Source organism: Mesoplodon mirus, assembly GCF_964341445.2.
Source record: "Mesoplodon mirus genome assembly, chromosome: 17".
NCBI lineage: Eukaryota > Metazoa > Chordata > Mammalia > Artiodactyla > Ziphiidae > Mesoplodon > Mesoplodon mirus.
In genome coordinates this window covers 16,826,072-16,853,356 of record NC_138993.1, presented here as the reverse complement: position 1 = coordinate 16,853,356, position 27,285 = coordinate 16,826,072, and the positions used below count along the sequence as shown (strand labels likewise).

Sequence of the window (27,285 nt, the reverse complement as noted above, 5' to 3'; positions counted from 1 at the left end):
ACAACAAAAATTTATTCTCACAGTTCTGGAGACCAGGAGTCCAAAATCCAGGTGTCAACAAGGCAGCTCTCCCTCTGAAGGCTCGAGGGGAGAATCTGATCTTTGCCTCTTCCAGGTTCTGATAGCTGTCAGGATTCTTTAACTTGTGGACACATCACTCCAGCCTGTGTCTCTGTCATGCTGCCACCTCCTCTTTTGCCTATACTGTCTCCCTTTGGCTCTTTCTTTTAAGGACATGTGATGGCATTTAGGGTCCACCCGGATAATCCCAAATAATCTCATTTCAATAACGCTAATATAATCACATCTGTCACCATCCAAGTATATTCACTTTTTTGCCGTATATGGTAATATTCACAAGTTCCATTGATTAGGACATGGACATAACCTTTGGGGGCCGCCAGCCAACCCAATTACAACAGTCAATAAACACATAAATTGGGCTTCCCTGGTGGCGCAGTGGTTGGGAGTCTGCCTGCTGATGCAGGGGACACGGGTTCGGGCCCTGGTCTGGGAGGATCCCGCATGCCGCGGAGCGACTGGGCCCGTGGGCCACAACTACTGAGCCTGTGCGTCTGGAGCCTGTGCTCCGCGGCGGGAGAGGCCGCGACAGTGAGAGGCCCGCGCACCGTGATGAAGAGAGTGGCCCCCGCTTGCCACAACTAGAGAAAGCCCTCACACAGAAACAAAGACCCACCACAGCCAAAAATAAATAAATAAACAAATGTGGGGTTAGAAAAAAAAAAAACACATAAATTCAGGCCATTATAAGAGTTAAGAAGAAAACAAAGCAGGGAGAAGGGATAAGAGAGTGACAGGGGATAGTATTTTCAGTAAGGGGATTAGAGAGGCCTTTTTAATGAGGTGGCATTGGAGTCAATACCTACTTAAAGTAGATGAGAGAAAAGTCTTTCAAGCAGAGCAAAAAGCAAGTGCAAAGGCCCTGAGACCAGTTGTGTTTGAAGAGGTGAGAGTGGCAAAGAGATCAGTGTTGTTAGAGCAGAAGTGCGACAAGAGATGGATTAGAGGCAGAATTTGGATTCTATTCTGAGTAAAACAGGCAGCCATTGGTGGGTTTAGAGCAGCGCAATAATTGATGTGGTTTATATTACTCTGGTTGATGTGTGGAGAACAGATAATGAGAAGACACCAGTGAAGTAGTCTGACAATTGAGGAAGGTATTGCAGTAGTCCAGGCAGGAGATAATAGTGGCTACGGAAGTGGTCAGAAGTGATCTGATTGGAGATGTATTTTGAAGGTTTTGCTGATTGAGTGGCTAGAGGTGAGAGTAATACAGGAGACAAGGATGGCTTCAGTGTTTTTCTTTTTTGCCTACGTGACTGCACGCATATGAGCCACTGCCACATGAGATTTAGAGGATGGGGAGAAGCAGGACTGGGAATCAAGAATTCCATTTTGGAATTTGAAACGCCTTGTAGACATTCAAGTAAAGACATCCTGTAGTCAGTTGCTACAGGAGTCTGGAGTTCAGGGCAAAAGACATATACCTGGGTGTCATTGGTGAATAGCTAGTAATTTAAAAATCACCATGGAGTAAGTGTAGATAGAGAAGAGGACCTAGACTGAACCCTGAAGCACTCCAAAATTAAGAAGTTAGGGAGATGTGGAGGAACCAGGAAACAGTTCTGTGAAGTGAGCTACAAAAAAGGTAAAACCATGAAAGTCTGTTGACCCGGAAATCAGAATAAGAAAGTGATTCACGTAGGGAGTAATCAATTGTGTCAAAAACTGTTGATAGGGACTTCCCTGGTGGCGCAGTGGTTGAGAGTCCGCCTGCCGATGCAGGGGATACGGGTTCGTGCCCCGGTCTGGGAAGATCCCACATGCCGTGGAGCAGCTGGGCCCGTGAGCCATGGCCGCTGAGCCTGCGTGTCCGGAGCCTGTGCTCCGCAACGGGAGAGGCCACAACAGTGAGAGGCCCGCGTACCGCCAAAAAAAAAAAAAAACTGTTGGTAGATGAAATAAGATGAGCACTGAGAATTTACCATTGAATTTATCAGTGGGGCAGTCATTAGGGACCTTAACAACAGCAATTTTCATGGAGTTGTGGGTACAAAATCCATTTGGTATGAGTTCAAAAGGGAATCAGAAAAAACAAATTGTAGACAACTAATTTAGACTATTGCAATCAATTTTGCTCTTAAGGGAAGGGGAAAAATAGAGTCGTAGCTGGAGAAATTGTTGTTTAAAGATTGGAGGGTGGGAGGGAGGCTCAAGAGGGAGGGGATATGGGGATTTATGTATACATATAGCTGATTCACTTTGTTATACAGCAGAAACTAACACAACATTGTAAAGCAATTATACTCCAATAAAGATGTAAAAAAAATCAGTAATATAAAATAAAATAAAATAAAGATTGGAGATTCTATAACATAATATCATGCTGATGGAAATGCTCTCATTAAGAAGCAAAAACTGGTAATGCAGACAAAGGAATGAGTGCAAAAGGCAAGTCTTCAAGTAAGTGAGAGAGGACAGGGTCCAGGGCCTGAGTGGTTGATCAGCTTCAGGTAGGAGCAGGGCAAGTCCTCCTTATAACAAAAGGGAATCAGGGTGTATGGTAGATGTGTTAGTGTGAAGATGAACATGCTCTTCAGAGGTCTTTTATTTTTTCAGTGCAATCGGAAGCAAGGTCGTCAGCTGAGAATGAGGAAAATGAAGAAGAATCAAGTTTGAGAAGGTATGGAACAAACCCCTCAGAGAGTAATTGTCAAGGACAGCCCTGAATTGCCCAGTGAATTTTCTAGGACAGCACTACCCTATAGAAATACAATGCAAGCCACAAATTAAATTTCAAATTTTCTAGTAGCCACCTTAAAGAGGTAAAACAAAACTGGTAAAATTAATTTTAAGAATGTACTTTATCTAAACAAATACATTCAAAATATTATCATTTCAGCATGTATCTGTATAAAAAAATTATTGAGATATTTTACATTCTTTGTTTTTAATGATAAAAACAGTTTTAGTTTTAAAAGCCAACGTGCATTTTACATTTTCAGCACATCTCAATTCAGACTAACCGTATTCAAGTGCTCAAAGTCACATGTGGCCAGTGGTTGCCATATTGGACAATGCACTCCTAGGAAATGAAGTAGCACTAATGGAGGACATGAGGGTCCCTTGAAATTGCAAGCCATGAATTGAAGTGAGTTGGCATAGCCATGTGTTGTTCTTAAGCCATATTCAGAACTCACGAGCAGACATGGGCGTAGGAGGAGAGTTGGCCTTGACCAAGAATGGAGTTTTGCCAGCAGCACTCAACCAAAGGGAAGAAAAGAAGAGAGCATCATGTACAGCGAAATGATTATACAGACTGAGCAAAGAACATAAGCCACAGAAGTAAAGATGGGTGTGTGTGTGTGTGGAAAAGTGGTAGGGGCCATGGAAGTTCTAGTAGAGTCAAAGAACTTTTAGAATTATAGCTGCTATGCAATATACAAAGATGTCTAGAATAATCCTTGCCCTCAGGCAAGCTGATCTTGATGGCAGGTATAGCAATAGCCATGCTATAAAATGGTGTGTGATAAATGCCTGTGCAGTAGCACAAAGTGTGTTTTTATGTGAGTTCAGAGGCGGAAGAGCCCACGTCCTACTTAGGATGATCCAGGAGGGCTCTTGAAAGAAATGGTGAATAAATCAGGCCTTGAAGGATGAATGGGGTTTCAACTGGTCTGTGGGAAGCACACTGCGAAGTGAGGAAAAAGCACAAGTACAGACAGAAAAGCAAAAATCTTCAATATTTCTTGGAATAGGAGTTATAAAAAACCCAAAATATTAATATTTATTGACAGGGATATTGATTACAGTGGGAAGGCAGCCTATAGTAATGCTATGTCTTTAGAGAAGAGTCTTGGGATAATTTCCATGGGGAAAGACTGCACCATAAAGTACAGTGGTACCCCCCAGAATACAATGTTTCCTAGGAGTGTGAGAACAGTGTGCTAAAGGTTGTTCCCAAGAAATGAATGCCCTTCCCTTCTGGCCCATCCTTTCCCCTATACATACATGCACATGCATAAATACACACCTCTCATCTTTCATGTAAAATTCAGTCTCATACGTTTATTTCTCTTCTACAGAAATGGTCAGTTACATCTAAAAAGAAGCAATATATTTATCTTAAGATTGTGGAAGAAAATATGTGAAACCAGCTAGGATTAGAATATGTGAGATTAAAAAGGCTTTTATTCTTATCACTTAATTGTTTTAACAGTAGGTATACTCTTACCATACAGACCCAGTTTATAATTCCTTCAGAAAACAAGCTACATTATACTCTTTTTTTTCTAAATCTGATGCCGTTTCTATTAAAACTTAAAGGGAAAAGCAGCACTTCAGTTTACTTTGGTTCTCAACGCGGTCACCATTAAACAACAGGAAATTTAGTTTTTCCTAAGCATGTGTAGATTTTTGTTGCAAGAAAAGTCACTCTCTTCCTAGCTCTAAATATTTAGGGAAATCTGCCAGTATATCCACTCTGTCCTTTTTTTCCCAAGAATTTCCTGCTTCAGTGGGAATATTTAGAAAGAGCATGAGGAACTAGATGTTTTCACGTGAGACTTTAATAATACTTTGTAGTTGCATATCATATAGCCTTGGTACTTCAGAGCTCATTACCATTAATTTACAAATCAGTAGATGAAAGCACAAGGTTTAGAAGCAGCTCTTCGCTGCCCAACAGCAAGTTATTAATGCCAAGATTGGAACTCATAATTACTGACACATGTGGTGTGGTCCTACAACATCCAAAGATCATTCTCATAACATGAGATGAAGTGCTCAGTAAGTAGAACATATCAATTACCAAATATCCCATTTATTCAGAATAATTTTAAAAACCATGGAGCTCTAATCATCCAGTAGCCATATTAAACCTCATAGGCCTATATTAATATGAATGTAGATTAAGGTGTCATTCAATTAAAATTAATACTTAATATATATTCATAAATGTATATACATATATAATCCAGTCAGTTCCACAAAGTGGAATATATTTCAATCAAAAAGTCAGCAAATATGTCAACACACTTAAAAATGTGGACTACTACTTTAAAAATTTTTCACCAACATGCTATAATTCCTAAGGGTTACAGATGCCACTGGTCAGACTGCTATATATGCTACCAAGTCTCTCCTTCCTGGGAATAAAAACATCCATTGTCTGCTGATCCACTTAGGAATTTAAGGTAGCCAGTTCTCTTAGCAGTGCTCGCTGTGGTTTTAATTCCAGTGTCTTGAACGCTCATATGTCTGGGAGATTCTGTAAAATCTGTCTCAAGGAAGCACAGGCTACCATGTGGGCATCCGAAGGAAGATTAGCAAGAGACTGAATCAGCTTCTTGACTATCACCTTCAAACACTGGTGAGCAGCATTCAAATCTCTGTCAAACTGCTGTCCTTCAATCTGTAGAGCCAAATGACTGCAGATGTTTCTAAACTCAACACTGTCCTGAAATGAAGACCACAAACAAGCAATTAGATAGGTTATGGAAGACAGTTGTTGTGTTTTGTGTACCCAGTTTGCAGTCCAATCTTCTGATGACGGAACCTCGATTTTTCTCTCAGAGAACTACTCTCCTCCATTCTCAGCCTATGTGGTTTGACCAAAGCTGACTCCACTCCACAACTCCAGGGACCAGGTCAATCAGAGCACATCATCCCTCAGCCACTTGGACTGGCCAAGGATGGACAGATTACCTAAGGCAGGCCAATAAGCCACAGTCCCAGGATATCTGTTAGACTGGGAAAGAGAAGTTCTGTTTAACTGGAGCTGTTGGAAAACATCTTGCCACCATAAGGAGAGAATTCAAATGAAAGTGAGGCCAACACAGAAAAAAAAAGTAGAAACAAGAGATTAAAGGAGACTGATTCCAATTACATTTTCTGAGCATGTCAATCTAGCTGTACTTGAACAATAAATCCCAGGATTTTTTAGCTATCTGAATCAATAAATATTTCTTTTTACTTAAGCCATTTAGAGTTGAGTTTCTCTTATTTGTTCCTAAAAGAGCTTTGATGAATATACAAAGAGACTTTGTTCTTATTATTCCGTAATCACTGACTTCAAGATTCCAATACAGGATTTGGTATTTAATGAACATGGTCCCAAGAAATGTCCAGTGCAGATTTAGAAATAGTTCATTGGTAGTTTTAAAGAATGAGCTAATTAAATAGATTTTTTTAATCCTCAAATATTCACATTCTAAAATCCATTACATGTAAATGGTACTCTGAAATTATTCCACATCAGAGATAATGTTGACTATATGTTTTATTTTAAATACAGTTGATTCAGACAACACAAGTTTGAACTGCACAGGTCCACTTCTATGCAGATTTTTTCCAAAAATGTGGACAGTACTACACTATCCACAATTGGTTGAATCTGTGGATTCGGAAGCATGGAGATGGAGGGCCAACTGTAAAATTATATGCAGATTTTTGACTGCTTGGGGGGTTGGCACCCCTAACCCCCCATCCTTCAAGATTCAAATGTACATGAAAATGACTCCCCCCAGACTTCTGGTTCTGGCACATGGCACATGTAGTTTCCCCATAATGCCTTGCTACTATATTTTAAATAATACAGAACAACCATCCTTTCTGAGCTTGCAAGAAAGTAATGGAAATCCCCAAGGACCAGGTATAAAAGAAAAGTAGATTACTTTAGCTGCCTGCCAATACCTATCAAGAAAAGAAAGTTGGTCTCTCTTGAGCTGGGTTTGGTATGGAAGGTAAAGTTGACCCTATGAATTTGTAACTGGACCGATACTACACAGTAGTTCAAGTTTGTAGTTGTCCTCTATACCATACACATGTTCTTGGAACACTCATGCCAAGAAATTCATTTTAAAATTGGAACTGGTCTGAGATATCCAGGGACACATGGCAAAAGCAAACAAAAGCCTATTCCACAGAAACATGTTCACAACCCATGCCCCTCAGTAGTAGTCCCATAAAGCTCTGTCGAAGACAAACTCAGAATACGAAATTTTAAGTACAATCCACCATGATATAGTAGATGCAATGTAGGGCAGGATTAAACTCCAAGAATTTCATATATAAACGATAAAATATATTTATAATGATTAAAGATATAAAAGAAGAAATCAGAAAAAAAATGTCCTAAGAAAAAACAGGCTTGAAAAAGAACCCTATACCACTTCTAGAAATGACAACTATCATGACACATTAAAAACTCAATGTAAACACCTGAATAAATACATTTGAAGTGAAGACTAGTAAACTGGATGGTAAATTTGAGAAAATAACCCAGAATGCAAAATAAAGTCATGGGAAATATGAATGAGAAGTTAAGTGACGTGGACTGACAGAATGACAAGGTACAACAGATACATTTCCAGGAGAGACAAGAAAAAGAATGGGGGAGAAGCAGTAGTCAAAGAGAATGCTGGATAAAAATTATCCCAAACTGATTCAAATGATCCCAAATTGATCCTTAGATTCAGGAAACAAAACAAGCTTTGAGCAGAAAAAGTTAAACGAAATCCAAATCTAAACTCATTAAGTTAAAACTGCTCTTAAAAGCAACCAGAAAAGAAAAAGACAGAGTTCAGTCTGGATGACCAGACAGCCAACTTCTAAGCAATAACAATTGAAGATAGAATAGAATAGAATAATATCCTCAAATAACTGTCAACCAAGATTTTTTTTTTTTAGTCCCACTAAACTACCATTTAAACATCAGGGCCAAGTAAATATACTTTTATTTAAAAGCACAAAAGGAATTACCACAAATAGACCCTCACTATCAGATCTTCTTAAAGATATAATTCATAAAGAGGAGATTCAACTCAGAAAGAAAGGATGTAAGAAGCAACAGTGAACAAAGAAACTTAAAAACACAGTGTAAATCTGAAGATTTGATTAATCAAAACAAAAATTATAACAACTAACTTGGAGTTTAAAAAAGCAAGATGGTTCTAAAATGCCGAGTAACAGTAACATGTAGGATGCAACAGCGTTCTAAGGCATTGTATTATTGAAGACAAAAGTGGCAAAACTGATACATTTCAAGCTTGTTAAGTATACATGTGAGAAATGTAAGGATCATCGTTAAAGGTAGAGGAATAGGAGGCCCGGGAGGCGGCACCGAGCAGGACAGAGCACAAGTGCAGGCTGCACCGTCCCGGACCTAGCAAAGCTCTGCAGGCTTCGATGCCCCTTTCCTGTGACCCTCGGGAGACCGCGCTCACTGCAGCGGACCACGAGAATATCCGAAGGTGACAGCGTGAGAGATTCTATCCATGGGAAACCCTCCTTGGTGTACAGATTTGAAAAAAAAAAAAAAAAAAAAGGTATAGAAATAATACAATTTCAAAATCCGCAGAGGGAAAAGGTATATCAAAACCTTTTTGATTCTACTGATAGAAGGTAAAAATGGAGAAATAAAGATACAAACATAAAGCAGGTGAATAGAAAGCACCAAATAAATCACCTTTTGAAATGCAGCAGCTGCCAGGTTGGCTTTTCAAAATCTATCTACATGCTACTTACGAGCAACACGTTTAAAACTAAAAACACCTAAAGATTGAAAGTAAATGTAAATATACTAAATATACATCAAGCAAAGAGAAGTCAAAATAAATCCAGAAAAATCATTACTAGGGATAAAATAAACTGCAATTAATAACAGGAACTATTATTCCCCAAGAAGATATGACAGTTTTGTATTTGTGTGTGTCTAATATGATAATCTCAATTTACATTCAATCCCCAGACATAAAGACTGATTTTAACCCATCTTTCTCAGAAACTGATCAAACAACAGGACATTCAGCCTAGAGAGAAAGGACTGAAAATCTTTTCTAATCATAAGCTTGGTCTAATGGAGATAAGCAAATATACATTATTCTCAAACATCTATGTATTACTTATGAAAGATGACTTTATGATAATGCCACAAATCTCAACTAATATCAAAGTCTATATCACTCAAATCACAAAGCAAATAAATGAGAAATCAGTAATGTATATAACCTTCCCAAAACATGTATGACTTAATCCACTTCTAAATAATTCATAGGTCAGTGGCAAAAATAATTGAAATTTTAAAATGCTCTATACTGAACAATTATGGAACTACTATATCACAATTTGTGGGATGTAGCTCCAGTGAGAAAAGCATAGACTTAAATTCTTATATAAGTAAGGAAAAACCACTTAAACACTGAAAATCCCTGAGCTAAGAATTCAACTCAAAAACTTAAGAAAAATAGATAATCCAAAAAAAAAGAAGAACTAAAAGTTGAACCAAAGTTTGATGAGGAACTAGTTTTCTTCCTACTTCTGTGTAGAAAGAGAAGCTATTCTTTTCCCTAATAAAAACTCTCTCACTTGGGTAAGAAGGACCTGGGTTTCTGGCAAAATGTTTATTAGAAAACATCCTCCAAGAAACAAAACAGACATCCATTCATTCAGCTCAGCAAACAACAGCAGTAGGACTCCGTGTGGGCTAACACAGCACAGTCCCCTTATTCGAGTATTCACAGGCTACCACCCTTCCTGTTTTTTTTCTCTTTAAAGCATTCTTGCTTCCCTGCCTTTGAGTATTGCTCATGTCTGTTCAGAAGGTATGAAGGGGCTACTTAGATAATCTGTCCCACAGTTTATGGGGTCACCTATATTGCTGCAGCACATTGCTTGGGAATGAGAAAGTAGGGGGAAAAAATGACTCTGGACTACTTTCCCAAGATCCACATCAAGGATCAATTGTCCACTTGCTTTATAGAAGTAATCCAACTCTAAGTACAAAGTGGAAGGATCAAAGACAACATGCAAAAGGAAATTTAAAATAGAAGGAACCACTGAAATGTGTGCTGACGTGTGCCTATTAGCCAGTCTGCAAAGGCATTCATCACCCAAAGAAGATTAAAATGCCTTTAAAAATATATTTGTGGGCCTAAAATTTGAAGTCAATTTCACATTTACTGTAAAGAAGCAAAGAAGGCATCTTTGGGGGAAATTATACATACAATAAAATTCCACTGCTGGGCTGTACTGGTCCCTGAGGCCCTGGGTAAACTTCAGATCTCTGGCGAGCTTTGCAAAGTCTCTTTATTTTACTATTTTAGTACAGTATTTCCATTTAATCCTTTCTCAAATATATTAACAGTCAAAGAAAACAAATTAATAGGAATAGGCTTTCCATGGGACTCTTAAGCCAAGGAAGGGAAAAATAAAACAGGTGGTCACTTCTCTTCCTTTCTGGAAGGTCTGAAAGCCAACTATGGATCCAGTAATCATGGCTTCCAACCCAGCTTCTACTGCACAAGGTAGGAGCCACCAGTGACAGCCTTAAGGCAACAGCATATTAAATGGCTCATGGACTTTCGGTGGAAACTCACATGATCAATATTGGTGATGATTTCACTTATGGTGCTTTCCACTCAATGACAGAGTATATCCTCCCAGCAGCTTTTATTTAGCAAGTCCCAGATGCTTCCAAAAATGATGTAATATCTTACACTGTGCTTTGAGCGCTTTGCCAGAATTAGAACATGATGGTGGCTGAGCAATCTAAAAGCAGGTTTTGGAACTTCTAAAGCCTTGTGTAATCTCAGATTTTTGGACATGAAATGTATTGATTGCTACAGGGGTCCAAATCGATGGCCAGCATTTACATTTTAAAGTGAGTTGAGGGACTTCCCTGGCGCTCCAGTGGTTAAGACTTCGCCTTCCAATGCAGGGGGTACTGGTTCCATCCCTGGTCAGGGAGCTAAGATCCCACGTGCCTCATGGCCAAAAAACCAAAACATAAAAAAAAAAGAAGCAATATTGTAACAAATTCAATACAGACTTAAAAAAATAAATAAATAAATAAAGTGTGTTGAGATAATGTCTCAACTAATCTACTGGGGTCATGGCCTCGGCCTATTTGCCTCAGTTAATAAATCAGTTAAATTTATTTCAAACATGTTATCTAATCTCCGCTACATGACTTATTACTACACTAGATAAAAGACAATAAGACATGGTACCTGATCTCTAAAGAGCTTATAACTTAGTAGGAGAAATGAGACACATACAGCATATCTCCAAATGTCCAGTGAAATGTGATGAGGGCTATGGAAAAAACACAAAAGCCCAATCCTGTAGAAAAACAGACATTTATAGACTCAGAATTTAAGCATTGCACAGAGTTCATACAGAGCTCGTTCTGTGGGTGAATCCTTTCAATAGCATACCTGATGTGCACTTGTCCAGAATTTGCTCGGCTACACTGGAGAAACTCATGTGCTTAGGAGGCAATCCATTAGAAGAGATGGCTCTAGCTTTTAGAACATTTCTTCCTGATTTTTCGCTGAAATCTGCCCTGTGGTAGGCAGTATTGTGGCCTCTTCCCAGACCTGTGAGTATGTTACATTACATGGCAAAAGGGACTTTATAGATGTCAGTTAGGAAGTGCAGCACTCCAGGCAGCTTCAAAGTCCCCTGGGAATGCAAGCTCAATCCTTCACAAGCACCGGAATGGCTGTTAGAGCCCTGGTTCTATCCTTTAGGTAAGCCATCCTTGGACAAGTCATTTTATCTGTGGAATATTCAGTTTTCTCATCTGTAAAATGGGAACAATAATAGCTATCATGAAAAGTCAAATTAGCTCATGAATATGAAAGCTCTTTGTATTTATAAAGCATGCCATCAATCTAAAGTTATGAATACAGTACTCCACTAAATGGGAGGTCAGTAAGAAGAGGAGAGGAAGGAAGTGTAGAAGAGAAAAGAAAAAATATTCTCTACAGAAACTTGGAATCTAATTGGTGAGATAAAACCTATTAAAACCCTTCAGTGGAGATGTGACACAGAATAAGATTAAGGCTCAGAAAGTGTAGCCAAGTTCACCTCAGATCCAACAGAATGTCTACCATCAAAAAAACTGAAAATAACAAGTGTGGGTGAGGATGTGGAGAAATTGGAACCCTTGTGACTGCTGCTGGCAACGTAAAAATGCTGCAGACACTTTGGGAAACAGTATGGAGTTTCCTCAAAAAAATTAAAACTAGAATTGCCGTAGGATCCAACAATTCCACTTCTGGGTACATATCCAAAAAAATTGAAAGCAGGATCTCAAAATGATATTTGCACACCCATGTTCATAGCAGCATTATTCACAACAGCCAAGAGGTGGAAGCAGCTCAAGTATCCATGGACACATGAATAGATAAACAAAATGTGGTCTATATATGCAATGGAATACTACTGAGCCTTAAAAAGAAAGAAAATTCTAACACAGGCTACAACATGGATGGACCTTGAGGACATCATGCTAAATGAAATAAGCCTGTCACAAAAGGACAAGTACTGTATGATTCCTCTTATATGTGGTAACTAGAGTAGTCAAACTCATAGAAATAAAAAGTAGAATGGTGGTTTCCAGGGGCTGCAGGGAGGGGGGACATGGGGACTTTTTGTTTAATGGGTATAGGGTTTCCAGATTTGCAAGATGAAAAAGTTATGGAGACTGTTTGCACAAAATTGTGAAGTACTTAACACTACCCTTAAAATGGTAAATTTTGTTTTTTTTTTTTTAATACAGCTTAAAAAAAAAAGTGGTTGAGACCATAAGATTATTGCCAGCCTTTGTAGAAGGGAATGGAAATTTGGATGAGGCATCAGCAAAGTGGTAGGTGAGAAGGACTGTATAGACACTATAGGAGAGGTGGCATTGGAGAAAGCACTTTTAACTCATAGGGAAAAGAGATGGCCCCACAATGAGAATGAATGATACCAGCAAAGGCTTGGAGCCAAGCAGGGGCTAGGACTGGCAGGAGTCCAGTCTGAGAAAAACAGAGCTTCGTGTTGCCTGTCAGGATAAGCTAGTGCAGACAGCCTTGAATGTCACAGTCAAGTCCCTGGAACTTCTGAGCATGGGAGGAACATGGCAAACCAGTGTTTGAAGAACACTGGTCAGGCCTATGAGCCTGAGCACCTACTAGGTGCCAGGCTCCAAGCAAGGCTCCTAATGTACCTTATTTCACTCAGTCCTCACAACCGTCCATGAACAAGAGATGAAAAGAAATGCTGCTTGGAGAGATGAAATGACATCCCTAAACCACACAGCAAGTAAGTGGCAGAGCTGGAATTAACCTCTCTCTCAAAACTGAAGTATTCGTCAGACACCCCAAATCAGAAACTGGGCCAGATGCCGGGATGACAGAGAGAGCGGAGCTCGCCGTCCAGTGCTGAGGACAGACCAGTGAATGGGAAGGACAGAGCTGCAGATGCCACCACGGGGTGAACAGGGACACCATGGAAGCAAGCTGGGAGGCACCCAACTAGCTTTGAGGGAGAAACAAAAATGTCTGTATGTGAATTGTTTCATGTTTGTTTTCTGGCCATATTCATGCTATTTTTCTTAAGGTTAACTGAGTGTTACAAAGCTCAAATTGGCAATGGTCATATCCAAATTGAAGACTGTCCCATTGGTCCAGCCCTCTTCCCTGCAACATAGTTGAGAGGGTGTGGTTATCTGGAAGGGATTCAAGGCATGGAACCTTCCACGCCCCATGTAAAGCCAACTCCTAGCTAATTAGAGACCTCCTAGTTGGAGCTCTCCCTTCCTCCGGTCTGTTCTCTCCTACCCAGTGTAAGGGAGGTCTCTTAGAAAATCCACCCCACTTGTACTTTTCTGCATGACGCATTGTGTTTATTAGGAATGTGCACTTCTGGAATCTTTGAACAACTGAAAATGCACCTGAAAGTCCAAAAAGGGAAGAAAAGTTAAGGCCATTTTTAGCTTCTTATTGAAAATAAACACTCCCATCAAAACCAAAGGCTTAAAAGCAAAAACAATCTAGCATTAGGAGTCAGTTTCAAAGCTTGTTTTCTGAAACCAACACCAATAGATAATAAAGTCAAAAATATAATATGACTTTATAGGCTCTATAATGCAGGTAATTTTAAACAATACACAAAGAAGGTTTTCGGGGTTTTTTCTATCACATCTTCAAAATCACTTCTAGATCTACATGAACTATAAATCAATTCATATTCCCTTCACCCCTGGCTTTAAAATAAGTTGGTTCTTTACAAAACAGTCATTTCTTGAGCTATATTCTCTTATAATGGCCTCCACAAACGTGTTTCTTCTCACATTTTTCCCTCTCACTCCCCCTGAATGCCTAATGTACTCTACAGAGAGTATTAATGGAAGAAAGAGCTTTCCTCCAGCTTTCTGTGATGAGGTCTGACCTTAATGAACTTCGGCCTGGACAGCAGACCACTCTCCACTAAAGTTTCCCAGGGCTGGGACCTACGAGGGAGCACAAGTCTCCTCCCTACACCCAACACAACCCTCCATGCTAGATGTGCAGGTAAAATGGGAGTGTCGTTTCTCTATTTTAGAGTGGCGTTATGAAAACCATACTATCAGAAACAGTATACTACAAATTGCCCCAACTGCATTTTGTTCATTGACATCTGGCTTTGAACAACAAATTCACAGGGCCCAGATCAATCACCAATTGCCTAAACTCTAGGTCAATCTCAAATAGATATGCAACTTCGTATTAATAAAACACCCAGTGAAGAACCGCAGTATCTGCCAGTCACCATAAAAAGTCTATCGCCCACAGGAAATTAAACATTTTTACTTGTGGTGTACCCAGTATAAACGCTCACAAGTAACTAAGGTTCCTTATGCATTTGCTTTGGGTACAGTACCATTTTCATCAGAAAAGTCTCATGAAAAGCACTTTGTGATGGATACAAGCACTTGATTCAGGTATGCTCACAAGGCAAACCCCAAAATTGTAAAATAAAGCAAGGCAGCATTTCCACAAGACATTAAACATAAGTAGGTTTGTTTTAGGGCCTTCCTGCAATATAGTTCCCTAAATGTTCATTTCAGAAAGCTTTTATGTCCTGATTTTCATATCATTCACTTTATAAGGAATAACAAAGCTGTAACTAAGCTACTTCTAGAGCTGTCACTTGTCCTTTTCCTGACATAAAAGCACAATTTTGTCCCAGACAAAGAGCAATCCCCTGGCTAAGGCTACTAATAATATAACCATGAGAATTGATTTCTTCAATAGAATATTAGCAATTTTTAAAGACACAATTCCCAAATTTGCAGAAACTGGCTTCACTAACCAATGTTAATGGGGAAAAAAAGCACTCATCATCAATGTCTGCCTCTGAGTAACTCAATATCCACACTTGCAATTTGCAAAAAGCCTTAGCAATGACTGTGAAGCCAAAGCCAACAGTTTTACAACCATTGCTCTTGCTCTGTGGAATGAGAAAACCAGCGTGGGCCACTGAACGTGAGAGAATTATTGGTACCAGAATTAGTTAATTGCAATGGGTGAGCTCACAGGCAAGTTTTATCTGCAATGGCAGGAAAGTTCTTCTGCCTCTAAAAGCTGGCATCAGCCATTGTTTCCATGAAACTTGCTTCAGAACAGAACTCTTGGAAACCGTAAATGTTTTTAACTATCAAAGGAAGACAGAAAAAACTCAACCAGAGTGACTTCATGATTGACTTAGTTAATGATCTCTTTGCGTTGGTCATTTTTAGAAGTTTTTAAAATCCTAGACTCTCTTCCTTCTGGTGCTCCACACATTTCTATGCTCCCTTTGGGTGGCAAGTATTATAGCATCTTTGCTAGTATTACTAGTTTGATAAAGATTTCCTACATTTACCTGGGGCTTTTTGTCACTGTGTAAGGTGACCATGATTAGAGAGACACAAATCACCCAGTGTTAGGGACTGAATTGTGTTCCACCAAAATTCATGTGTTGAAAACCTGACTTGCAGTGTGACTGTATTTGGAGATAGGATCTTCAGGGAGGTAATTAAAGTTAAGTTACATCATAAGGGTGGGGCCCAAATCCAATAGGATTGGTGTCCTACAAGAAGAGGAAGAAACATCCAAGATCTCTCTTTCTCTCTGGCACAGAGGAAAGGCCACGTGAGGACACAGTGAGAAGGTGACAGTCCACAAGCCAGGAAGAGAGCCCTTCCCAGAAACCAAATTTGCTCTTGAACTTCCCAGCCTCCACAACAGTGAGAAAATAAATATCTGTGGTTTAAGCCACCCAAGTCTGTGGCATTTTGTTATGGCAGCCCAAGCTGACTATGATTCTCAGTGTGCAGAATGACTGTTGCAGCCGAAGTGGTGTGCAGTGCATGGCATGTATGACCATGCCCTGACAACTGTGCACTCTCATGTACTTTATTTCAGTGTAATGTTCATAACACCCCTATGAGCTAGCACTGTGATTGGTAGAAAGAGTCAGACAAAACCATGTTTGAATCATGGGCCACTACTTCTCAGCTGCAGGCTCTTCAGCAGTTCTAAATTCCTCTGAGCCTCAGTTTCCTCCCATAATAAATTTTTATCAAGCTGGTTAACTCCATCCTTTCCACCAAATTTAACAAGACTCAGTTTTTTTAAGCATTTTTAACTACCATGAAAAGACTCATTTCATGTTTGTTTGTTTTTTTTGCATGAGTTTGATAATCTCTAAATGCTCAAAAGGAATATCAAGCGTTGGCTTCTTTAAGAAAATAGTAAACTACTGTAAAGATAGGCATTATTATTGTGGTGAGGGTTTCTCTGCCTTCAGGCCTGAAAATTTCACTCCCTTAATTCTGGTGGTTTGATCAGCGAGTCACTCAGTGGTCACATCTCTAAGTCAGTCATCAGCCATGGGCTAAAGCTGACCTCTGGAAAGTGGAAGCTTCCTGGAAATCTCTTTGGGTCATCCTAACTCTGTTTTTGTCAACAGTCTCAAAAGTAAATACGGAGTTCAGGAGTCAGATCCATCAGTATCAAGAATGAAATATAATAATAGTCAATAAGACTATTGAAGAAGATTGAGGCATCAATCAATAATAATAATAATAATGATAAAGTTCAAAGGTATTGCAATTTACCATGAGCAGCCAGTAGCTAAGACTTTATATGCATTATCTCAATAACGTTAAATACCACTGTTCCCACTTTACAGGTGAGCAGACTGAAGCACAGGAAGGCTAAATAACTTGCCCAAGAGTCTGCAGCAGGAAGTGGCAGAGTAGTTCTGAAATGCTTCATGGGACCTGATCGCTGTCCTGTGCTGTGCTGTTCAAGTGAGTCTTCCTCCTCTCTGTGGCAAGGAATGCCATGGAAGGCATTCCTGATGTTAGGGAAATTTCCACACACTTCCAAGTGACATGCAAGCATTATTTCCTTTAGCACAAATCCTCCTGAAACCATTCTCATGTATAAAATCAATCTGCATGTTCTTAATTTAAAAATATAGAGAAAACTCATCCAAATCATTTGAATTAACACCAGTAATGATGATGCCAAGTCTGTATAACCAGCCCCCCTGGAGAGACAAACTGCTGTGTCCTTGAGTCTAAATGCTTTGTAAGCATTAAGCATTACCTTACAAACCCAATGGAGATACTGCCTTTTCACCAAACAGCAAACCAAGCAAAATTTCAAGATGCTGGCAAGGAGGCAAATCATCCAGAGAAACCTCTCCCTGCTTCTCTCCCTTCTGAAAGCACTGGCTGTTCTCAGGAGCCCTGAAACTCATTACTCCCCTGTAGGTGAATAGCGGACTCCAGTAGCAAGAATGTTGAGATCCCTGTTCTTTTTTTGTTGTCGTGGTTGTTGTCTATATTCTTCTTTTTTGGTGGGGGGAGTATAATTGCTTTACAGTGTTGTGTTAGTTTCTGCTGTACAATGAAGTGAATCAGCTATATGTATACATATATCCCCTCCCTCTTGGACCTCCCTCCCCCGCCCATCCCACCCACCTAGGTCATCACAGAGCACCAAGCTGAGCTCCCTGTGGAGATCCCTGTTCTTAATGGGGACTCTGGGTGCCTCTAGAAACACTGGCAGCAATACATCCAGACATCTGCACGTTTGCTCGTGATGGAGAAGAAGGGGACCAAGACTCAAGGGGCTGGGTAGGTGAAGGAAGATTTGAGCATATCTATGGATTAAGAGGGATTGGCAGAGTGGAAGCACTAGAAAATACAAAGAGAGAGGAAGGAACTGAGAGAAAAAGTCCAGGGGCAGATGAAAGATTTACTCCAGCACTTAAGAGAAAGAATTTATTTGGGAGGCGGAGGGGGTGGGGGGCAAACAGTATTTCTTTATTAGAGACAAGAAAGAACATGATTGGAAATGAGATTGTTTTAGGTAGGATGGAGGATGTTTGTGTCAGATGGCCTCAATTTTCTCAGTAAAGGAGTGTGAGGTTTGGATGAAGAAAGTTTGAGGAGAGTAGAAAATGTTTAGGACAAAAAGTCAAGTAGAGAGAGTTCAAAGGATTACCAAGTAGAAGTGGCAGCTGCATTAACCTCAAGTGGCATGATTTATAGTCCAGAGCAGAGGGCGCCATGGCTCCTAAACTGGGTCAGGCCCTCTGACAATGGTCTTCTGACCTGACCTTGCCTCTGTGATTTATCAGGGTCCTTCCTTCAGTCATATCAATGGCTGCCTTTTGCCTGCAAGACAGTCCAGGTCCTCAGCATGACCCACAGGTCTTTTCCCACCTGACCCCACCTAACTCTCCAGCATCCTTTTTTTGCCTTCTGCCACACTGAACTAATTTTAGTTCCCCCAAAGCCCTAGGCCCTTTCATTGCTTCTTGGCCTTGGATCCCACAGCTCCTCTGAAATGCTTTTTCCCTTTAATGCCTGGAGAGTAAACATTCTTTTTTTTTTTTTTTAAGGTTACCTCCTCCAAGACGCCTTCCAGGATCACCCAAGGTAAAACTGATCACTCAGTCTCTCCTTTTGCCAACCTACCTGTGCTGTGTATACGTTCCTAGTATCTCAGCTCACTTCATGTATATCACAGTTTAATTGGCAGGATTTTTTTAAATTTCTTGGCGATACAAAAAAAGGTACCTCTTACAGTCAAGAGCACTGGTGAAATGCAGCTTCATTTTTTAAACTTTTCAGAATGAAGCAGTGCTTCACATCTGGAGGCAATCTTATTTCCCCTCCCACCACACACATTTAGTAGTATTTGGTTCCGTCAGTTGGTGGGGAGGGTATGCTGCTGGCATCTATTGGGTAGAGGCCAGGGATGCTGCTAAACATCCTACAGTACATAGGACAATCCCACGGCAATCATGCAGACAAAAATGTTAATAGTGTGGAGGTTGAGAAACCCTAGTTTAGAGTAACAATATTTATTCAGGTGTATTCTATACTTTATTTTTTTTATTTTAAATCAATCTTTTACAGTATATAGTGCGACCTAATATATATCAATGTTTTCCAAACTTTGGCTTGTAGAGCAAGAATAGCAAGTCTTGAGAAATGCTCTTTTTTCATTACCCCACCCCCATTTCCTTCCACTAGACTCCCCAGGGAATGAATGAAGCAATGTTCCAGATCAAAATTGGAAGGCCAGAAGGTCTCAGAGAGATTTGTGACCTTAAGCCAGTTAGGTTAATGGCAAGGCCAAGACTGGATTCCAGAACCCCAGATTTCCACAAACCCACTCAGCCTGGGAGGCAGCTGCTCTGTTCCCTGGCTAAATCGGCCGACACAGTTTGGTACCTTTAGAGGAAACTGTGCCCTACAAATATGAGCTGCGTGACTTAGCAGGAGCTTAGCATGAGTATTCCTGCTTCAACACCCGGGACCCAGCCCGCTCTCACGCTACTTTATGAGAATTTAGGTTGACTCTGTGAGGCCCCCGAGCTCTGTGCGGAATTGGATTTATGCAAAAACAACTGCGATTCATAAGTGTGAAGGAACTTCAAATAAATGTAGGTGATTTCATCATACAAAAGGCAGAGGGAACTTAATACGTATATTTAAGGCTCTGGAGAAACGGCTTTTAATTTGAAAGGGGGGGTGGGAGGAGCTGTCCTCTGTCCCTAGAAGCTGCACATGTGGAAAGGGCCAGAGGAAGGTTTTGGCAAAGCCTTTCTGCATCTCCGTTCTGCAGTCAGGTGTGCCCCAGGTGGGCCCTGAGTTCCTTGTCCCAAGTACCTAATCCCCGGAATGTCACCTCCCTCATTCCCACTCCGAGGTGCTGAATCTCTGGGGGAAGCTCGACTTTGGATTCTGCGACTCAGCCTCGTCTCCATCCCGGTCTCCGCTGCCCTGCCCCAGGGGGAACCTGCGCAGGGGGATGGATGCTGGAGGCCAGACTCACCTTCAGGTGGATGGCGATGGACCGCTCCTGCTGGAGGGGGCCCAGCAGCGTCTGCTCCACGCTGACCAGCTCCGAGGTCGAGTCCACCACGCGGGCCAGCGCGCTGCGCATCGCCATTTGGGCCAGGGTACAGGGCCCGCGACCCCGGGGTAAGGGCAGCAGTTCCGCGCCCCCCTCGGCGCCTCGCACCACTTCCACCTCGGGGGAGCTCGCCCTCGCCCCGGACCCCATATTCCTGGCCCCCTTGCCCCCGCCTTCCTCCCCACGCCCCTGCCCGGCACGGGCCAGCCGTGGGTCTGAGCGGCGCTCTGGGGCGGCGGACACGTGGTCCAGGTCGTGTGGGCTCCCGGGGGCGCCCGGACCATCCCCCCAGCCCCACTCCTGCTGCAGAAGCTGCAGGGTGTGCAGAGCCACCATTTGGTGGCTGATGGAGGCCACTAAGGGCGCGGGGCTAGCCATCGCCTCCGCCCGCGGCTCGGCGCGCTCGGCCGGCAGGTGAAGCAGCGAGCGAAGGAGGCGGGGCGTTTGGGGTCGCCAGGGTCACTCTTCCTAAGCCGCCGCTCCTCCGCCTCCTTGCCTCTCTGCGCGTGGGGCCGGTCCCGCCCCCCGCCAGCTGTCAGTGACCTACGCTGGCCACTGCGCTCGCTTCAAGTCCGAATAGGCTTGTTCGGAATCAAGGTTGCCTGAAGTGCTGCTTCCCGTACACCTGAAAATCAGCCAAATGCTGAGCGCTGGTTCCTCCTCCTCTCCAGGGCTTATACGCTGGCATGGCCGCTCGGTGTGGATGCATCTATCCGCAGGGATACCCCGCCCCCATCTCCTCTGAAGGATGTCTACCGGTGACAGTTCACGCCTTGGGGACTGGGGATGGGAGTGCCCGGGTCAAAGACCCACCAGGAATCGGTAAGTGTCAAGTGCCAGAGAAAAGCTCACAAAACGAAGACTGTGCTTGATCCTCCTCCCTCCCTTTCCCAACCGTAGGGGAATTTTCAGGAACTTCGTGGAGTAGCCTTCAAGGCTCCTGTCCCCCATACAAAAGAAGGGGACTTGGGTATCTCCTCTGCTTTGCTCCAAGCCACATGTGCCAAGAAGGCCTGACTGCCGAAGCTCAAGTTGCATCAGGGCCCAGCTCGGCCTGTTCCTGAAGCAACTTGCGAAGCAAGGGCTTGGCACTGTCCGGATGAGGAGGCTAAATGGTTTTTTTTGTGAAACTCCCGAAGGGCTTAGGCAGCAGAGTTTGAAGCTAAATGCTTTTACGAGCCATGAACCCAGGGACAGCTGTACAAATAGTTGCTGCTTTTAATTAAACCTCACTTCGCTACTTCCTTGACTTAGGAAAAAAGACTGGCAAATTTATGCTTTGATAGATTGGAAACTGTTGGTGTGTGATTACACTTAAAAAAGAAAAAAGACATTTGTGGGGAATGGTATGGAGGACTGTCTCAGAGCAGCATGGTTTTTCCACTTTTTTCCTGCATGGGAAACTACGTAGATAACCCCACACGAAGTAAAGCAGAGGACAAGGGTGCAGGCCCATGGCAGACAAGTAGACCCTAGCAGACCCAGAGGATGGGATTTCATTCTTCCTTTAGAAGGGAGAGTCCACCGGGCTTCCCTGGTGGCGCAGTGGTTGAGAGTCCGCCTGCCGATGCAGGGGCCACAGGTTCGTGCCCCGGTCCGGGAAGATCCCACATGCCGCGGAGTGGCTGGGCCCGTGAGCCATGGCCGCTGAGCCTGCGCGTCCGGAGCCTGTGCTCCGCAACGGGAGAGGCCACAATAGTGAGAGGCCCACATACTGCATAAAAAAAAAAAGAAAAAGAAAAAAGAAAGAAGGGAGAGTACACCCTTGGTGCTGTGGAATAAGATCTGGGGAGGCCCTTGCATGGGAAAGCTACTCCAGTGAGTCCATTAGTCGAGAAGTGTAGTCATCAGAGATACGGGGAGGGATTTGGGGTCCTTTAAGGTTTCTTTAACTCTGGGATAGTATGACCCAATATAATCCTCCCAACTCTCCAGTGAAGGTTCCTTCTAATTCTCAGTGTTTTCTTCGCCTATGAAAACAAATCTGAATGCCAAGGTAAAGAAAACCTTTCTTAAACAAAAACAAGTATGTTCACACTAATTATAACTAAGTAAAAATTCATGTCTGTGCATTGACAGAGAGGAAATTACTTTGGAGGGAAGTAAATAGTTTAATATTGATTAGATTCTCTTGATGAAGTTCCTTAAGTTCATAATGAAAAAGAGAGAAATTCTTTTTTATGTGTATGTGTTTTTTTAATCCTCAAACATTGAAATACATTAGGTTCAGCAGAGACTAACTGTGAATAACAAAAACGAACCCCTAATTTCACAAAGCATGTCAGATCTCCAGGGGTGCTCCTCTTTCCAGATACGCAGGAAATCCTAGTAGGCCAACTCTTCCACTATCAAATGACTGACTCAAAAGCTTCTTGACAGATGGAATTCCAGCCAACTGCAGAATTGAAATCACTAGACACAGGCTGACCTGAGGCCCCACTATTCTACATACCAGGCTGACTCTGAGAGCCATGAGACCAACTGAACTGCAGGAGGTAAGAGAGAGGGGGCCAGAAAACCATAGAGCCTACGGGATGGTACATGAGGCTTCAATAGCTGCCTAGGTTTTCTGGTATCCTTTAGAGAGCACTAGATTATCCAGCAACTCAAGGCTTTGTCTGTCTTGGCCATGAGCCACCTTTTCCTTTGCCATGACCTGAAATGGCTGATGTTCCAAAGATGGATATATGAGGTCCTAACTGAGGAAAAGTATACATAGGCTATTGAGATGAGTCAGTAGTATAGCAGATCCGCCTTTGATCTAAAACAGCTCCAAGGTTATATACACTGGGCTACCAGACCAGGTAACAAATTATACACTCCCTACTCACTATACTGACAATTTGAGGCCACTGGATAATAAAAGGCACATTCAAAGGATGAAGTACTGGACACCAATATTTTTGCTTCACAGGATCTATTTCACTATTTTTTTTTTTTTTTTTTTTTTTTTTTTTTTGTGCTATGCGGGCCTCTCACTGTTGTGGCCTCTCCCGTTGCAGAGCACAGGCTCCGGACGCACAGGCTCAGCGGTCATGGCTCACGGGCCCAGCCGCTCCGCGGCATGTGGGATCTTCCTGGACCGGGGCACGAACCCGCGTCCCCTGCATCGGCAGCTGGACTCTCAACCACTGCGCCACTAGGGAAGCCCCTATTTCACTATTTTATGTAAACCATACCCTAATTTCCCAGTAGCTATTCCTCCTCCTCTACACTCAGTCCATGTCATCAGGTAGGATGAACCCGTCCCATGACAGAAGTGGACTGGAGCATCTAGGCTGAGGCCAGTCACACATCAGTACAAGTTCCCATTGTGAATGGTCAGGAATAGGCACATGACCCAACGACAGCCAATGACAATCTCATTTAGGATGCTTTCAGCTGAATGTACCGTATAAGAGAAAATAATGGAACTAGAAGAAGGTGTAGGCCAAAAGATGAAACGGCAAAAAAAAAATGAATTCCCCTTTAACAGGAAAGCTTCACATAAAATAGTTTAATCAATAAGTTATTGTCTCAGATCACAAGTCTTAGGGTAGGATGGTTCCAGGGTTGATTAATCCTCAGGAGTGTCAGATATCCAGGGGTACTCCTCTTTCCAGAAACACTGGAAGTCTAGCTTCATGAGGCTAACACTCCTAATATCAGATGGCTGACTGCAATGACCCCTTGTGGATGTGAAACTGTGAAGATGTAAGTTCTGGAGCTTCTGCAGCCATCCTGTGAGTTTGAGGGGAGAGCCTGCCTAGGAATGAGCCAACACGTAAGAGAGAAAAGCCAAGAGATCTAGAGAGAGACCAGTGGTCTTATAACACCATCTGAGCCCCACATTGTGCTGCATAAGAGGAGAGCCCCACCTCTGAGCTTTTCAGTTATACAAACCACTAAAACCTGTTTTGCTTGAATTTACTTTAGGTTGAGTTTACTGCCTCTTGCAGCAGAAAGTCACAACTGAAGCAAACTGCTTGACATATGTTACAGGATAGATAAGCTAATGCAGTGACCCTATGATCCAGTGCCCCTCAGACCAACACTGCTAAAAGGTCCCTCCAACCTTTCCAGCAAGGCTTATGTCATTTACCTCATCTTTCTACTACCTTAGCAGTTGTGGGAAAAGATATTTGAGCAACTCTCGTGATTCCTAAAGACTGACGGGAGCATTAGAAAATGACCAACGGAGACATTCATGACTCTGGGCAGTGTGGGATGGAAAAGGGAAGAGGATGGAAAACTCAGTGAAGTGAGAAGCAATTTTCTACCCATTAATATACAAGGTAGAGCATTGTTAGACAAACAAGTATTCTGGTGCTTTATTAATCCAAAGGTTCTTTTCCCACATGAGCAAAAGATACGAACCCCTATGTGGAATCATGAAGAAGCCGGGCACAGTGAGAACAGAAGGGATCTGGAAGAAGGTACAGCTATGTGGAGCCTTTCTCAAAGGCCTTGGCAAAGCCCAGATACATTTGAGCTCTCCTTATATACTTTGGCAATTTTCTCCAAAAGGGATCCAAGAAAATTCCAGAAATGGAGCCATTAACCTTCAACACACTCTGGTGAAGTTCATAGGTGGGGGCAAAACAAAACATGTGCAAAGAGACCAAAGAGTTATTATTCTTGAATGAAAATTATGATTGAGGAGAAACAGATGCTTAAGCGATGTACCGAGATATGAAAATGTACTGTAAAAGAGAAAACAATGGAACTAGGAAAAAATGGAAGCCCAAAGAAAAAAGAGCAAAAAAAGATCAAATTCCCTTTTTAAACACACAATTGTAATGTTTGAATATGCCAAGTCATAAAAATGCACATGCAAGTCTAATTTTGGCCTAAACATTTGATTTTCAGAAAGAAAAAAAAAATGCAGTCCTGCCACAAAACCTCTGAATTGCCAAAAACAATTGTTTACATAGGGCAATGTGTTTTCAGGACATCTTGTATGTGCTGCCTGCCCAGACCTTGTTAAGCTGGTGAAGCTAAGGGAAGCTTGGTAAAACTAAGTGTAGAAGAATAGGGAAGTCTAGTAAAGGGAGGGAAAAGAGAAGTTAAAAATGTTGAACCCCATCTGCTTGTGCTGACATAATCTGATGTGCAGTTTAACTCCTCGACCAAAATGCAATTCTTTCTGGACATACACATCATTTTACTTGGTTCTGCCTTAATAATAAGTTTATTTCCAGGAAGAATTCTTGATGTTGGCAAAAAAAAATCAGAAGTGGATTTTAAAAGAGTAAATATAACTTTTCCTATTTCTTCTACCTTTGGTAGATGATTTCGTGCTTAAGAGTAAGAGAACGGCCATGGATTTTCATGCTGCCTACACATGATTCCAACAAGACAGCCCTGCCGGGTTTTCCCCTTTATTTCTGATTACAAGATGTAACCCCTGAAGAATATCCTTTCCCTTGGTGGGAAAAATTTAAAGCCTGCTTGGGTTCCTGAACAGTGATCCCTTTCCTATGTTAATTATAATGAAAAAAGGGGGTGAGAGGAGGGATTGTGGGCACATGGTTTTGTGTTTAGCTTTTGCTACAAGATCACCATGCCTGTGTTTCCATGAAGTCAAAACTTCATACTGGGAGATTCAGTTCAGTCTCCAACTCTTAAACCCTCAATTATATGTGTAGATATGGCTTGTAATATTGAAATTGGGGGAGAAATAGCAATAAAAACGGAGAAGAGATAAATATGGGGAGTGCTTAAATCCAACTAAATTCCAGGTTCTTTAATCTTAGTGGGAAAAAAATGTGACCACCCTCATCGCTCTTCATGATCACCCTTATTTTCAAGCTCTGGTAGGTACCCTTTTAACATGATGCGGGAAAAAAATGCTTGACTTGGATTGATATATTTTTTAAAATTTAATCTTCCCTATCCCTTTCCTTACATTCATCCTCATACCCTTATGCATTGTTTTTTCCTCTAAGAAATTATCTACTCTTGTTCTCCAGTGTCTCTTCTGTCAGGCTTTACGGTTGAACAGACATTGGGGTTTTATCTACCCTCTCATTTTCTCCTCTCTCCCTTCTATTTTTCCAGTGATCCCTTTCCTATGGTAATTATAGTGAAAAAAGGGGGTGAGAGGGGGGATTCGGGGTACATGGTTTTGTGTTTAGCTTTTGCTACAAGATCACTATGCCTGTGTTTCCATGAAGTGAAAACTTCATACTGGGAGATTCAAGTCAGTCTCCAACTCTTAAACCCTGGGTGCAGCAAGGGAGGACTAAACCAGTTTTTTTTTTTAACTTTATTTTATTTATTTATTTTTTTATACAGCAGGCTCTTATTAGTTATCTATTTTATACATATTATGTGTACATATGTCAATCCAAATCTCCCAATTCATCCCACCACCACCACCTACCCCCCACTTTCCCCCCTTGGTGTCCATACGTTTGTTCTCTACATCTGTGTCTCTATTTCTGCCTTGCAAACCAGTTCATCTGTACCATTTTTCTAGATTCCACATATATGTGTTAGTGTACTATATTTGTTTTTCTCTTTCTGACTTACTTTGCTCTGTATGATAGACTCTATGTCCATCCACCTCACTAAAAATAACTCAATTTCGTTTCTTTTTATGGCTAATATTCCATTGTATATGTGTGCCATACCTTCTATATCCATTCATCTGTTGATGGGCACTTAGGTTGCTTCCATGTCCTGGCTATTGTAAATAGTGCTGTAATGAACACTGCGGTACATGTCTCTTTTTGAACTATGGTTTTCTCAGGGTATATGCCCAGTAGTGGGATTGCTGGGTCATATGGTAGTTCTATTTTTAGTTTTTTAAGGAACCTCCATACTGTGCTCCATAGTGACTGTATCAATTTACATTCCAACCAACAGTGCAAGAGGGTTCCTTTTTCTCCATACCCTCTACAGCATTTTTTGTCTGTAGATTTTCTGATGATGCCCATTCTAACTGGTGTGAGGTGATACCTCATTGTAGTTTTGATTTGCATTTCTCTAATAATTAGTGATGTTAAGCAGCTTTTCATGTGCCTCTTGGCCATCTGTATATCTTCTT

The 27,285-nt window shown here is 41.7% G+C and overlaps 1 protein-coding gene and 1 long non-coding RNA gene across 2 annotated transcripts; one reads left to right on the top strand and one right to left on the bottom strand.

Moving 5' to 3' along the window:
* Positions 1 to 2,647: 2,647 nt before the first annotated feature.
* On the top strand, positions 2,648 to 18,936 carry LOC309792675. The gene is made up of 3 exons (XR_014291756.1): positions 2,648 to 2,704; positions 17,008 to 17,128; positions 18,733 to 18,936. It is a non-coding gene; the product is annotated as an uncharacterized lncRNA (long non-coding RNA).
* DLEU7 (deleted in lymphocytic leukemia 7) lies at positions 5,273 to 20,633 on the bottom strand (the record flags this gene model as incomplete). The annotated part of the gene is made up of 2 exons (XM_082602421.1): positions 5,273 to 5,479; positions 20,175 to 20,633. The coding sequence occupies 2 exons, from the start codon at positions 20,631 to 20,633 to the stop codon at positions 5,273 to 5,275; spliced, it is 666 nt and encodes a 221-aa protein (XP_082458547.1).
* Between the last annotated feature and the right edge of the window lie 6,652 nt (positions 20,634 to 27,285).